The sequence below is a fragment of the Geospiza fortis genome, unplaced genomic scaffold (genome assembly GCF_000277835.1).
Source record: "Geospiza fortis unplaced genomic scaffold, GeoFor_1.0 scaffold162, whole genome shotgun sequence".
Taxonomy (NCBI): Eukaryota; Metazoa; Chordata; class Aves; order Passeriformes; family Thraupidae; genus Geospiza; species Geospiza fortis.
In genome coordinates, this window is record NW_005054316.1 from 5,199,931 (window position 1) to 5,216,250 (window position 16,320).

General features: G+C 37.4%; 1 protein-coding gene across 4 annotated transcripts in view; it reads left to right on the plus strand.

Moving 5' to 3' along the window:
- The window catches only part of ADGRG6 (adhesion G protein-coupled receptor G6), a 109,602-nt gene that overhangs the window by 58,307 nt on the left and 34,975 nt on the right, over positions 1-16,320 (plus strand). For all 4 annotated transcript variants that reach the window (XM_005420097.2, XM_031056247.1, XM_031056248.1 and 1 more), the window contains 4 exons: positions 4,640-4,725; positions 6,080-6,132; positions 6,213-6,266; positions 15,481-15,623. In XM_005420097.2, the coding sequence (XP_005420154.1) occupies positions 4,640-4,725; positions 6,080-6,132; positions 6,213-6,266; positions 15,481-15,623 (336 nt within the window). The remainder of the gene's footprint in view (positions 1-4,639; positions 4,726-6,079; positions 6,133-6,212; positions 6,267-15,480; positions 15,624-16,320) is intronic.

Consider the following 16,320-nt stretch of genomic DNA (forward strand, 5'->3'; position numbering starts at 1 on the left):
CTGGACAAGCTCAGCATTTAAGCATGTTGTAACAACCCTGCCTATTTATCAACAGCTGTTGACTGACACATATTTGAAAAGTGACAGCATATTTATATCTAGTAGTAATTACTGGTCTCATTATTTACAGCATTCATTATACTTTCAAAATCCAAGTGAGACCCTCAGAAATGCAGCACTGGAGAGCAATTTGGATGCATTTCATGGTAGTAATGAAAATGAAGAATCAGCTTTTTCCATATTAGAGCCAGAGAACATGAATCCAGTTGCTGACTCCTGGGACTCAGATTACTTGGATTTTCCAACAAAATATGTAGATATATCCCCCTCTTTAAGAGCAAGTTTCTGGACTGTTTCCCATCATTTGAAAGAAGCATCTCAATTGTTTTCTGGGGAACCATCAGAAAATTTCTGGCTCTCATTTAATAAACAGCTTTCTTCCCCAACAGAGAGATTGCTGTACATTAGTTTATATGCTAACTCTGACAGTATCTCTGAACAAACATCTGCCATTAGATTTTTAGGTCACAGAGATGAAGAAATTAATTTTTCTAGTCATGTATCAACTTTGGAAACACAAATCTTTAGTTCATTTATTCCAGGCTTTTCAAAGAGAATTTCAGAAAGTAATGGTCAGTCAATATCACAATTGCAGTCAACAATGAGCTTTGCAAACCTAACTGTGACTTCCAACAGTGAATTTTATTTTGATTTTCCTTTTCCTTCCCTGGAAGCACCTTCCATTCAATCCTCTGTATGGGCACAGGTAAGCCCTTTTGATCGGGTACTTGAAAACTCTGCGGATAGTTTGCACACGCAAATTCAAACTGACATAGTAAGTGATCAAACCGACATGACTTTCCTAAACAATAGGCATCAGCCTGTTTCTGTCTTGCCAACACACTCAGGAACTCAGCCTTCTGGTTCAAGGGATAGCCAAGCTCCTTTCTTGATCAGTACATCTGGGACTCAGGTTACTAGGAGAGTTAAGAGTTTGACAAGCAGTACAAGAACACGCAAAACACAGCAGTCTCAAAGTCTTCTGAAGAATGACGCTGTAACAAATACCATTGATAAACCAAGAAGTAAAGTTCAAAAAGATGCAGGTATTTTTTTAAAAAGCATCGGTTCAATGAGTTCTGAATTTTTTCCAGTGTCTTTGGAATTGAGGCAATTTCTTCATTCAGAGTCCGAATTCAGAGACAGTGTAACTCCTAACACCTATTCCACACCTCCACTCCCACAAAGTTTTCAGAATCATCTTGACACAATTTCTCCAAGCTTGCTCCCTCAGTGGGATGTAGAAGAGTTAAACTTGCCAACAACAGAAACACCAAGAAATTATCTAACTGTTTTAGGACAAAACTCCATTGAAAATCAAGGGGACAGTCCAAGATACTCTCTCTGGGCAGTAGAACAAGAAATCATGGACAATGATAAAGACATAAGGGATTTTGCTGTTCTGACATCAACAAACATACCAAGGCTTTCTGAATGGAATTCAGAGGGGGAGGTGTATGGACCCTTTAGCAGAAACAGAGAAGCAGTATCTATCATTACTGCCAATGCCTTGGATTTTGAAAATGCTGATTATGGACATCTTGCAAATCTCTCTTCAGTTCTGGAGTCATCAAGACCTGCAATAATGAATGATGTGGTACCTTTGCCATCTTCCTATAGCAGAGTTTTTATTCAGCACAAAGAGAGCATCTTGACAGGCACTCTGACAAGAGCTGCAGCCACCATCCATCACTCTCTTGTGCAGATCCAAACATCACTTTCTTCTGTGACATACCATGAGTCATCAGTTTCAGCCCATGTTTATTCCTTGGCCAATTTGCCATCTGGGACAAGCCAAAACAGCACCTCTTACCCACCACTGAAACAACTTACTAGCTCTGCTGCAGTCCTTTTGCCTTGTTTGTGTGACTTCTTCACTGAGCTGGGCTGCCTGTGTCGACCTGAGCTCCACTACAGTATGTCAAGCTGCTAAGTTAGATGTAGAAAAAAACCCAAATCATCTTATCTATTAGATATTCAGTTTGTAGACTGAATGTAGAAGTAGCTGTCTTTCATTCTTTTGATGTAGGACCATTTAGCATGTGAAGATGTTTTGGAATAATAATATAATTACAGCAGAAGGGAATTTGTAGCATCTTAGTGATAGTAAATGTCCTTAATGTGTGATTTCTCATATTTGTGTGCTTCTCTAAGACAGCTCTCATGAGACTGTGAGGATAATAGACTGGTTTCCACATATTTTATATGATTAAATGACAATTTATTTTTTGGGACTATATGAATGTTTTTTACTGACATATTTTTGAGGATTTCACTTTCAAAAATAGAAGATTTTTCAAAACTAAGTGTTTGAGTAATTTTCCTAATGGAATTCTTTAAAATACTCACATTTGATTGATCATTATATTTTTGTAGTTGCTAGTGGGTGTAGGGGGCATTGTTTTCCAGGCTGTTTTTCCCTTTGTTTTCAAATTTTCTTTGGCTACTTTTCACCAATTTTATACTCTTTTTTTTTTTCATTCATTAATTTGTGGTGGGATTTCAACTGTTTAATTTGAAGAGGGATAAATAAGTTTTAATTTTTACTATCTACTTTACAGTCTCCTGAGAGTATTTTAAAATGCAGATTAGTTCTTGTTCTTTTTTTTTTTACCTCATTAAAACATTCTTTGGGTCACCATCTGGTGGAGATCTTGAATCTATTGCCTAGTTTGTAGTTACTGTGTATGATTTTTAAAATACTTTGCATTTTCCTATGTTAAGGTGATTTTGTCACTATACATAATTATCTAAGTAAGGTTATAATTAGATATATAATTACACATGAGTTTTAGCAAGAGTATCTAATGCACACTTTCTGTATGTGTGTATCTGTATGGCACATACAAATGGTGCATTATAGATTTAAAATTGAATATGTGTTTATACGGAGATATATACATACAAAGGATATCTAGGCATTGCAAGTGTTTTCAATTTGCCCAAAGTCCAAATTTCTACTTCCAAAAATATAATTTTTAATCCTTTTCTTTTAACTATTGCAGTAATAATAAACTAAAGCACATTTTCAGATTAAACTATGCACCAAATTTGTGTGCCTCCTCGGAAGAGTTAAAAAAGACAGTAAATCAAAACAAAGTTCATTCTGCTCATATCACAAATTTGATCATAGCTTACCAAAGAAAGTGTCTAGTAAACCATCTTCTTTACTGTTTTATTGTAAAAGAATTTTTTTACCAATCTTAATATTCATATAATTAATTCCATATTATAAAGAAAGAACAATACTCCAATCATTTCACGAGTAGGGATTTTTAAAGTACTTGCCTCTAACCAATGCATGCACACTTAAATTGGAAAATACTGATGTCAAATTTTTTCCAGGTGCTTTTACTTCAAGCTCTTGTACAGTAATTATCTATGAAGTTGTAAAATTATGACATTTGCTATACTTAGAATAAAAGGTCTTTTATTTAGTTTCCAAAAGATAGAGCAGTTCCTTTCCAATCTGAGACAGAAAGGGATTTCTGTATAATTATTTTCATGTCCTGCTCTGACCTATGTAGTGTGTCAGTAAGATTTACATAAGATTATATAAATGCATGTATCTGTGATCAAGACCCACAGCTTTGGTAACAGCCCAAAACCAAGCAATGCCACAAATGCACATAAATGCAAGTAAATTGATCCAGAAGTTCTTAAACCTCCCCCACATCCTGGGAACTTTCACTCAACTAGAGCTTACGGAATATTTAGTAGCTTAATGAAAAAAAATAGGCTTGTGGAAAGTACAGACTTTTAACACAGAGCATAACTATGAAATGAATTGATGTTATTTATTAGATGTGAAATCTTGTAATGTTGCCTACCCACTCATGAGCTTAAAGAGAATTTATATTTACACTGTGCCATTTCAAAACAGTTTTTTGAATATAAAATTGCACCAAGCCAAGTGTTACACATTTTGTGACTGAAAGATGGTTTGTTCAGCTGCCAGTTTTGTAAAGCTAATATGGGTTCTTCTACTGTCTAGCCATTGCCAGGCCTCAGAGCAAGCCTGTACTTTGGAAACAAGAGCTCTATATCCCTTCTCACACCTAATTCTGTCCTCAGTTACCTTCCTACATTTAATTGATGAGCTTTGTTTGCTCTCACAATATTTAAACTCCAATCTGCAGTGGTTCAATTCTGAAACATATAACAATATTATAACAATATGTGTAGGAGCAGAATTTATCTGTGTTTACAGACTTCATTAATTATAATAGTTTTTAAAATTCCTGGCACTGTCATGAACTTGATTTTACACACCACATTAGAGGCATATGCAAAATACTATTTAGATGTATGTTGTCTGTGAATTTCCATGTCACATTTCAAGTGCCTCTGAAAATATGGAGGGGGAGGGAATTCTTGTCAAAATCAACAGGACTAACGAGAATGGGCCCAAACCTGCAGAATTTATTCATTTCAGAGATTAAATGCCAACGAGAGTGTGAGGTGGCCTTGTATCTGGGGTTCAGCACAATTTTTATATTAATCATGAAGCTAAAATCTCATTATTAAAAAGCTAAATTTGATCAGTTTCTAACATTACGATGCTGTTTTTAACGGACAGGTGGGCTATTCTACAGGATATCAATAGTTGTCTCTAGTTCCAACCCCAACTCAGTGTCAAAAGTACATGATGTCGTTGCAGAATGGGTAAGTTAAGTTTTCTTTCCTATGTGATTACATATATGAATCTGTCCCATCACTGTTATCAATTGGGAAAAAAAAGCAAAAAGAGACTACCAAAAAAACTCTTCGCATGTGTTCTCCAAATATCTTTCTTTTATTTATTTGTGCAGTAATAAATTCAGGTCTAGCTGGGGCTCTTCAGCACTATGGATTAAATTTAAAATGTCTGTGCTATACTAGCTAGCTTCCTAAGAAATGTAGGTAGTAAGTGAGATTTTGGAAAGTATGGAGAAATCAGAATTGTCCACACAAAGAGGTACATGTCTGGGTTCAAACATCACTATACAGGACAACAACTTTCTCCCCAAGTGCTAATATGGTTTTGAAGCTATATTATGGTAGAAATCATAGAAACACCCGGCAGTGTTGATTTGTGGGAAGCAATAAACTTTTCCAATTTATCCTAATGTTTGCTACTTCAAAAGGTTTCTGCCACAGGTCAGCTGCTGAGGTTTCTAGTAGCCCGTGGTTTTTCAACCTATTTTAGCAGACATAAGCTTGACTCCAGGTGAGGGATTTTTGAAGTTCTTGCCTCTAGAGGTTCTTACTGTCTGAATAAAGATATTCTCTGTCCTTTTTGACACTTCACATAGTCCCAGTCACACAATTTTTGAAACCTTTATACTAACTACTTATGCGAATATACGATATCATGAAATATAACAACTATTTTTTCATTTAAGAAACTTGGAGATTTCAGCTATCAGAAGCTAAGGCACCCATAAACCAGAATATATATATATAATAATCTACAGAACAGAATTGCAGTTAGGCACACCTTCCAAGGCTGTTCCCTTAGCAGCAGTACCCAGGCAAAGTACATAGATGCCTGAGCCAAAGAAACTAGAAAGGTTTAAGAGCATGCAAAGGTGTCTCTTGGAGGAAAACAGAGCAGCTGTTGAGCACTCAGAATAAAGAGTACAAAGGTCTGAAAAGAAGATCATCATATGTTTGAAGACTTTCAGGTGAAAATCTAGCTGATAGCTTTTTCAGTAAATCTATTCTATTCAAAGTGTATAAATCTGAGGATTTAAGATGTGGAAGAGAGGGAGAAAAGGAAAAAGTCAGGATCCTGTGCGCTCACCTGTTCGCTCTGTCGTGACCTTATACAGATTTCCTTCTGTCCACAAAAAGCCACATCTCTCACTACCAGTTGTACAACAGTCACCTCACTGAAAAGTGAGTGTTCTCTTTGCTTTGCAAAACTGAAGGGGACTTCTCAAGGGGCAGAAGGGTGAAATTCTAACACAGCTTTAAGCAACAAAGAGCCCCATTAACATCTCACCATTCATGTGATCAATGTCTTCCTGTTTTTCAGCTGAACCGTACTTTCCAGAACTGGAATTACACTGTGTATGTGGTCAATATCAGGTAAATTAAGGAGAAAGATATTTATGTTGTATTCCTTTGGAGAACTAATCCACCCTAATTAATGTCTGTTTCTTTCGTAGCATCCACCCTGCCTCCATAAGAGAGGGAGCAAGACAAAAAAGAAGCATTAAAAGGTAATATTTTGAAAGACATTTTCTCAATAGAGGCAACAGCTGCTATTGCAAGTGGCTTTACAACAGGCTTTATTGTCTATTATTGGATTCGTTGTCTATTATTTGGCAGATGCTGCAGGTCTGTAAATACATGACTGCTGGCAATCTCAGTGTTCTGAATGTTCCTAGAAACCTAATATTGATTATCATGTTTGTTTTGGTTTCAACCTATCACACTTTAAATCCTAACAGATAATTTGTTCAGAACTCAGGTTTCATCTGTCAGAAAACGGAATAGATACAGGATATTTAAGTTGTACAACACACCCAGCTTTCTTTAGCAACAAGCTTTGGTACATTGGTATCTGTCCACTGTCTCTGCATTTGTTCTCTTGAACCAGACACTCTTGAGTTAATAGACATCTTACTAGATGGAAAACACTGAAAAATCATGCTAGAATTGAAAGCTAAACGAGTGTGAGTTAAACTATTTACCATATGCTCTCATTTCCTGACTACTGCTGGGCTTGGAGGCGCTGGAGTTGGAACGACCTCAAAGGCAGCCAGAGAAAGTTAGATGGGTCAACCCCCTGAAAATCTGGCCTCCATGGACTTCTTTGAAAGCAGCAGGATGATTTCTGAGGGATGTCTGGAGAGGGAGGGAATCTTAGGACTAAATTAAGGAGAGAAAACCAAAATATAATTAGTCTTCTGAGGATGGGGCAATAAGTGGGTATGGGATGAATGTGTTTGAAGTGTAGGCAAAAATCCTGTGAAGAATTTTAACTGTTGACTCTTGAGAACTGCCATGATAATATCATTTTAATATCAGACCAATATTCCCAATTTACCATCAGGAAGTAGTTAGTGGTGCTTCTAGTTTTCAAGAGTTTGCCTAGACATGAAAAGATCTGTAGGAAGGTATTATCTCCTTCCCACATAGCCACAGCAGAAAGACAGCTTTTATTGGCAAAACCTTTTAACTGGTACACTGTAAGCCCAGTCTCTGAATGGGCTATTTTGCTGCTTGACCTACATTTACAGTAGGGTGTAGTGATGTGGGTAGGATTTTTTTTCACACTTCTAAATGATATGGTTATGCCAGCAAGGCCTTTCAAGTGGAGACCGCACCTCGGGTCTTACCAACAATCCAAGACTGCTGAGGAATGTAAAGCTTTCCCCATCCTTATTTCTGTATCTTTTTATGAGTCTAGCAGCTGAGCTGTACACCTGATTTCTTCTTGTCTCACCTTCCCACCATCCTGACCTCTGTTTTTTTTTTTCTCCCTAGTCTATTCAAAAAACAGTTGAAGAAGCAGAAACTGTTTTAGTAATTTCCCTTTCCCTTTCCTTTCCTTTGCCTCCCTTTTTGACATACAGTGAATGTGCCACTAAATTGCTCCTCATAATGTATTACTCTCATGGGGAAGTAACCCAGTCTCTATTTCTTTTGTTCATTATATGTAATTTCAGAGGAAATGGAATTGCATGTTCATAGTATGTCATTTTTCAAGGAAGGCCTCGTCTAATGAGAAACTAGTCTTCTTGTGGGCTCTAGTGCACTTTGTGTCAAGGTTAAATGACATTTTTTCATCATTCTGAATAATTTAGTATAAATGCTGGTCATGTCACACCAAATTTTAATGTTCTCCAAATAATCAGGAGTGTCATGCTGTGAATGTTCTCTTAAGAAAACAAAACTAAACATAATAAAACAAACCAAAAAGACAAGTCAGGATCCTGCTCAACCTAGAAATGCAGATGGGATAAAACAAGGATATTTAAAAATTTAAGGGAGGTACATGATACATGACTAACAAAAATGACACTTTTTACACACTGTGTATGCACTTACACATATATAGAAATATATGTACACATGATTTTCTGCCTTTTTTCATATAGCTTTCATGTCTTGAATACATTTTCATGCATCATTTACCTCTTACAGAAGAAACATTTGAAAAAAATTGATTGAAGCATCTTTAGGTTTTCTGTGTATATATCTATGATTGTATATTCCTCCCTTCTGAAACCAAAAAAGGATCAGCTTCCCAGTAGTCTTCAGTATTCCTGGGTTTAGTCACCAGTTCCTTACTTCTCTGAGGCTCACACATGTGTTTCTGAATTTGTGGGGAAGAAATCTGTTGAATTTTTGAAGATCCATAAAGCAAACCTTTTTCCTATTGCTTACGGATAATTGTTGTCAAGATTCTTTGTTAGACTTTCCTTGGATTTTTCCTGGATAGGATTCTTAGGAAATCCTACAAGATGCTAGGATAACACTTGAGAGTATAGAAGATTAGCAGTTTAGAGGGTAGAAATTCTAAATACCTGATGGAAGTAATGGTAATTCCTGACTGCCTAGGTGATTCACTGTAAAGTTATGGCTGAATTCTTGAATGTAACTTGCTCACTGTGTGATTTCATGCAGTTATATTAACTTAATGTTCCTATAAATTGTTTCTGTGGAAAGTTGCCCAAATATTTTCTTATTTCTTCATTTTGGATAGTCAAGGATAAGTCTGTTGCAGTCTTAGACATTCTACTATTTCCCTTAGTTTTTAAGTATTTCTTGTTCTATTTACCTTCATGTTCATCTAAACAGAAATTTGCTCCACAGTTAAAATTTAAGACTTAACATAGAAATATTAGGGCCTTAACTTTATCTTTTACAGAAGTGAATATTTTAGTCTTCACTCTTAACTCACTGAGCCTTATTTCTCTTTTCTGAATTTTCTACAAGATCATAGTCTTCTTTGAGAAGGTTTTTCCTCTCTTTACATGAATTCATATTCTTGTAATTCAGATCACATATTTTTTGCATTCCTTTTGGATTAGTATTTTATACAGCAGTTTAAAAAAACCCAAAACCAACAAAACAACATCCCCAAGCCTGTTCTATGCATTTTGCTTTGCTCTACCCATATTTACCACACTGCTTCCTCATCAAGGAAGATCCATAAAGCTGAGAGAGCTGTCACTCTCCCCACCTAGTGTTCTTGCATGTGAAAGAGGAAAAAATTGCTAAGAGAGAATGATTCAGAGAAGAAATAGTAGCTGGAAGTGGGAGGTAGGAAGCTGGCTTTTTTGTCACATTAAAAATAGGTGTTTTTTCCAAAAAAATATTTTAAAACTACTGCATTCTGGAGAAGAGCAAAACAAAACAAAATTATTGAAGTGGATTGTTGCTCTTTCATTACTGTGTTGTATGAGCTGCAGAAATCCAAAGTACACCATGCTTGCTAGGCATTTATGTACCCAGTGATGAGAGACAGAGTGCCAAGTCCAAAAGTGCATATTATTATCAGCACCTCTAATACTGTGACATCTCTGGATGACAGCAGTATGTATCAAGCTAATACTTTGGTAGATTATTAACTACTTTAATAGACAGAGTCTTATAAAAGCTGTATTTGACTTTATGTCAGTGTTCAATTTTTCCCCTGGTTGTACGGTTTCTGCCTGTTAATGAAAAGGCAGCTGTTCAAAATAGACAGGAGTTCAGCATGAGCGATGGATATAGCTATTTCTTTGTCCCCATTATTTTTGCACAAACCTTTGAAAATGAAACCAATTTGTGGATTTTATCCAAGTGAACCAATTTCGTAGATAAACTATAAATGTGTTTGTTTCTTTCAATAATTCTTTGCCTTTTATGACTCTGCAGCTTTGTCAAAACTTCCTGTGACTGCTGCTGCTGGTTTTCTCAGAAAAGTCCTACTGATTCTAGGTTTTGTCAGATTACTACATAGGGCTGCCTCACAGTAGGGGAAATGATCTTTAATAAAGAGTTCAGCTCCCTTCTTCTCCTTTCTTTTCTTATTTTGCAAGCAGTTTTGAGAATTCAGGCCCTAATTAATTTATGAATTTTTCTTCACTTAACATACAGTAAGTTTATGCTTGTTCCAACAGCCACTGCTTGATTGTCATAATTTTAGCCTATTTCCAGTGTTGGGTTGCTCCTTCTATGGGAAACAATATTAATGTTAGTACTGTTAAACATCTCATCCAAATTAAAAACCACAGTGGTAGCCATCTGCGTAAAAACTACTAAACGTAAGCAGAAATCCCTTGTCTTGGAATTGCAAATAGAGAGGAAAGCGGTTAATCAGAGCTACCCATGCCCAGTCCTGCTCTTTTGAAGTCTGTGGGAGTTTTGCCACCAATGTTAGTGAGGCATATTCAGGCTCCTGCATGCTGTGCTCTTGGGTCTTGTTTTGCTCAATGGGAAGTGTAATGCACTTGGATAAAATGTTAATTAGATTGTGTAATAGTTTTAGACAAGAGGTAGCAACACTAGAACAGCATGATTCTGGTTTTCTAGTCCCAAGTATTGGGCTTTTTACATTCTTTGTAGATTACTTCAAATTATTTTTTATGAAATAATTTGCTATTCTTGTTATAAATGAACAAATCTATGATGTCTGTTCCTATTTCAAAAGTTTTCTGGGTTTCTACCGGTGAGGTTTTATGAAGGATTTGGAGTAAGGGGCAGCCTTTACTTGGGCTGAGAAATATTTTAAAATGCTGCATAACATGTACATTATATGTAATATTTCTGTTTGAAAAACCAACCAAAAAAGAACAAGTGAAAATCCTCAGGTTTCTCCACAGTGCCCTGCTGGCATCTTGTGTCCATGACCTGTGAAGAGAGCCTTCATCACAGATTCAAGAATTTGGGATTTCCTTTTGAGTGACTGAAGGATGATCCCTTCTTAGTCTCCTTCTGAAGCTTCCTGCCCTTTTCCAGCTTCCAATGACTTATTTTGTCTTTCCACCAACTTTAACTAGAATTAGTGAAGGTCTGACATTGTTAGATGCCATTTTTAGAAAAGCAGTGTATTGGGGAATAGGGTAATGGGGGTTTTCTTCATTGTTCCAGAACATAGTGCAAGTGTAGCCAAAAACCCATTTCAGCAAAGACCAGCTGTTCCATGTGAGGGATTCCAGTCCTTTCTGGTTTGACTTTGCAACATTCTCTAGTAATGAATAGCCTTCATACCAAATTAGCACATATTAAAAGTGCTTTCTGTTGAAAGGCTGTAGTTGATTGTATTCCCACACCAGATCTGCAAGGAGGAGCAAGACCCAGAGACACAAGCCAAGGCATGAGGCGTGACCATGGTGCTTGCAAAATTCTTCTGCTACGATGGTCATTAACTTAAAAGGAAGGCTTAGGATGCTTTTATTTTCAGTAGTCCAAAAAGTAGCTGCAATTTTTAGTTTTGTGTCATGAAGTCTCAGATTTTATATTCTAACAATAACATCACGTTCTCCGGGGAAACTCTTCATCCTTGACATTTCTTTGAATGTGTCTGTTAAGTCATATTTTTTTGCTCTCTGTTTTGAACACTTTAATGTGTTGCAGTCAAAAAAAAATCACCTCAAGTAAAAGATTATTCACAACTCAGATGCTTCTGTGGAATGCTTTTAGTTTTCCTCTGCTTTTAAACTTATTTCTGACTTACTCTGTGAGTTTTCTAACATTTTGTTTGCTCTTTGTATTGCATCTTCATTGAGTGACTTATGGAACAGTCATCTCTTTTTGTCTGTCCAGTTAATGTGAAGCAGTTAAAACCGTTACTGTCATATTTTCTGGAAAAATCCCTTTGCTCAGGATTTCTCTCCTGGGAAGCTGAGAAGCCTCAGATAAAAAAGAAAACAATAATTATCTCATTACTTCACCTGTGGTTTGCTGCTTTAAAATGTATTTCGAGATTGTTTATCCAACAGGTGGTTGTTTAATTAGTTTCATGTGAATTGTTTTAACTTGATAACCAATCACAGTCAAGCTGTGTCAAAACTCTAGAAAGAGTCACAAGTTTTCATTATCGTCTTTTAACTTTCTGTAAATATCTTTTCTGTATTCTTTAGCATAGTTTAATGTAATATTCTTTAATATAATATAGTATCCTAAAATAATAAATTAACCTTCTAAAAACATAACGTCAAATTCATAATTTCCTTTCTCTGTCTAAAAAACCCCACAAATACGAAATAAAACCTCACAAGTGACTCTGCAGGCCTACCTGTGTGGCCAGTCTTTAGTTATAACTATCCATCACCAGTTATCTTCAGAGACAACATAACCATGAGATTAGTAAGGAATTTAATGTTGACATTTGAAAACTATTTAAAATATGCCAGGGTAGTCATCTCTGAAATTCCCAGGACTTTTAGTGGAGATTTAAATTCCGCAAGTATTTCGGTTCTTTAAAAATTAGTTCTTTATATTCTTTAAATCAAGTTATACTAACTCTGAAGGAAATTAATAGTGATTTGTGAAACAGTTTGACAACACCAGTAATTCAGTATTAGTTCAGCCTGTCTAGTACAACAGAAAGGAGAAATGTGCATTGCTAATTACCAGCTGCATCTCTCCAGGTGCAAGGCAGCCTGTGCTGCAGGGCTCGCGTGGTTTGTTAGTCCTTCCCCCGGGCTCCTCGCAGGGCGCAGCAGTGCGACCACAGCCCGTGTGTAGGCACACTGTCCTGGAATAGCTCTGAGTCACACTGCCGGAGAAGAAAGCTGGCTTTGTGGTCCGGGCCATGGCAGCACAGGCTCCACTCCTGTGCCTCTGATGAGGATGCAGCTTCATAAATTGCTCTCTCTGAGCCAGCTTAGCTCAACAGACCAGGACAAAGTGGGATAGACTCTGGTCTTCCCAAGCTTTCCTGCTTGCTCCAGCTGTCACCATTTCAGTCAAAGAAAAGAGAAACATACTAATCCCTGTTGTGTTTACCTACACCACTGTCCATTTTTTTAAATTATATTGATGGCAGTAATGTTGGCAGTACAGGTTACTATAGATGATGTGGAATTTGTAATTGATTGCTGCTGTGAGAATCTATCTGCCTTTATATGTCACACAATAAAAGATTTAAAGTTGGGTGTAGCAAATCCAGTGACACCAGCAGAGCACAGCAGCATTGCCATTTATATGAGTGCAGGCCTACTGTTTCCCAAATTGAGAATTTGCTCTTCATCATTATAATGTTTTCTTTCTGGGATCTGAGTGTGACAAAAGTGGAAGGAAGCACTGAACTTCATATTGCGTCAGCTGTCAAGTTAAAAGGTATTTATTTAGTCTGGGAAGGTAGCATGAGTCATTCTGAAAAGTTTGTGGAAATTGTTTTCATCATATTATGGAGTAGGCTCTTATTATACAGTATACATGACCTGTGCTTTAAGAGTTTCTCAGAAAACAGCAGATTGGTTTAAGGGATTCTTTTTGCCAGTGCTTCACAATCAATACTTTTCCCTGTAATTTTTCAATATAACTGCAATCAGTTCTACCTCATCTATCATTATCCCTTCTATTTTGTTGGCACTGTCCTTCCTCACAGGTATGGATACTAAATATCATTTTGGTTAGTTGGGAATCCTGAAACAGGCGCCTAAGCAGTAGTGGTGACTGTTCAGAATGTCTGTTCTGTAGCCAGACTGCTGAGGTAGGGAGTGGCATCAGTATATTAAGTTTTCCTCTTCTGAAGTAAAGGGAATAGATGACTGAAGCCAGAATCTTTTAGGAAAGATGGTTAAATGCCAGGAGACTCTGGGGCAGAAGTACTGGAGGGCTGAAGGAATTGGCGATCCTGTAGGCAATTTCCATACTTCTGCTAAAAATAAATGCCGTAATAAATTTGTGCTTGTAACATAACTGAGGTATACAGAAAAAGCCTGCTAATGCATATCCACCCTACTGAGGCTATTTGCCATATAACCCCACAGAGACCAAAGGAATGTTAGGAGGAACTCAGTATCTCTGGGAGCAGGGAAGGAGAGACCTGGCCTGAGATAGCTGGAATTTCTCTGCTAAAATACATCCACTGAGAAAGGAGAAAGCCAAGTCTGCAGGTGGTCACATTTTTATCTTTCTTCTCCAACAACATGTAACCAGTAAAACAGTGAATATGTCAAGAAAATTAGACACATCTGGAAAGTGCAGTTCTGAGCTGTCATCATGGGGATGTCTTTCTGAAAGATTTTTTTAGTTGAAGTCCTGGTCTGTCTAGAATGGAGTACCTGGAAACCCTACTGGCCCTCTTCAGCACCCCTACAGATTTTTTTCTGCTACTCTTCTTCCCGTAGTCCACAAGCCCCTTTAGCTCACTGTTGCTTTCTTACACAGGGGGCCACAGGTGGAAGCACCCCTGATGGGTGTGTGCCCTGCTCACTGTATGTGTTCTGGCAGTGCCACCGCTCCCCAGGCTGCCAGGAACAGCTCACACACTCCAAAGGTCTGTCTTTATTCAGGCTGATGGGTGTCCAAGGGCAAAGCTAAGATGAAGACAGCCCAAAGAATGTTTGCTTTTTCCTTTTTTCCACATTTTGGCTTCCACGGACATCCAATGTTCCATGCTTTAGAGGCTTACCTCCTACTAGACAGAGCCAAGCAATGCTCTTGGGTACCAGTATATTCTCATCTCCAATGAGATCCTTTTGTCCCAGGAGGAAATTTCTGTGCCTTCCACTCTGGGCTTATTTCCTGTGTCCTGCTAGAACTGGTTTGCTGTTCATGACTTCCCTTCCAGAAAAGCAATGTTTTTGGACAAGGGTGGGGCCTGTTTTATTTTGTTCACAGGAAAGAGTCTTGGGCACTTTGAACTACTTCTGATGTCCAAGAAAGTAGCAGTGGGCTACAATACAGAAACAGCTATTAGTGCTCAAACTTCGATTAGTCATCTGAGGAACTCGACTTTCCTAATTATGACTAAAAGCTTCAGAAGTATGTCAGGGTGTTTTTCACTCCATAAAAAAACTTAAGAGATTTAAATGTTAGTCATCTGTTCTTTGTTAATCTCTTAGTCTTTCTCTGTAGTCAGTGTAGATGTGGATCCTCTGGAGGATGACTTGTCCCACCCTGACAAGTTTTGTGAGGTGGGATGAATCAGCTCTTAAGTTTCTAAGCCATTAGCAACCAGATGTTTAAAATTAATTAGGGGCCATTTAGAATTTACAACTCTATGGTTTCATCTTCTGAACTCTTCTGAAAACATTTTTAGCTCTTTTGATGAGATGCTTTTTAAAGGTAACTAGGAAATGAAATTTCCAGCCATATTTTCTTGTCATGGTCCTATATATACAAAAATATTAATTTACAGATAATGAGCAACACTCTTTTGGTGACACTGTTCCATACTCAGAAACCCAGGGTTTGTCAGATATTTTTATTTCTACACATTTGGCCTCTGCTCTCCTGACTGAAACACTTGGATAATTTTCTTTGCAGTTTTAGTGCTTTGGCTCTTCTGGTTTATAATTCTACCAACAACATCAATTTAGAAGAGGAAGACATCCGACAGAAGCTCATAAGTAATAATCGAACCATGGAAGAGGGATATCAACTTCATACTGTGGATGTTGATCCAGTGGGTGAGTAGTGTTCAGCTTTGTTACACAACAATTTTTTTTTTGCTTGTTCATAAATAAGCACCTTCTGTGTTAAAATAATCACTCATTTCCAAACAATATGATGGTTTCAGATTTTAAATTGTCTCTTTAAACCTGGTTGTTCCACTAATCTCAAAGAGCCATCCTCAAAATAACACTTTTAATGCAAACAAAGTTGTCCAAATTGCTTTAGTTAATGTCTTGTTGTCTGGTTGAAAGAGGCTTGGAGGTTCCTGACAGCTCCTCTGGTGGTTTGAGGATAACAAAATATGCTTTACAGCCAGAGCTAAAATGAGACATTTTGGACCTCCAAGGCCCCTCATCCCCACTTCTCAATGGTGTTTGTGTTTCTGACAACAATTGCCCTTAATCAATCTTCTTTTAGCCCTAATCTCTTCCCATTCAGCTTCTAGCAAAGATTGCCCTTCCTTTGGAAAGGAGGAGATGGAGGCTGCTGGAGTGCATGGATGCAGCAGACGCATTCAAGTCTTACCTTTGAGCAGCAGCAGCAGCAGCATGGATGATTCCCTATTGTGCACCTCTCTATTGCCACTCTATTGCAAACAACCAAGCAATTTTAAGACAATTTTGTGCTGTAGGCCAGTTGATGAGCTGAGGACAACAAATGTAAGATGATTAGGGGAAGAAATTCATTATTAACACTGATATACTCATTTTT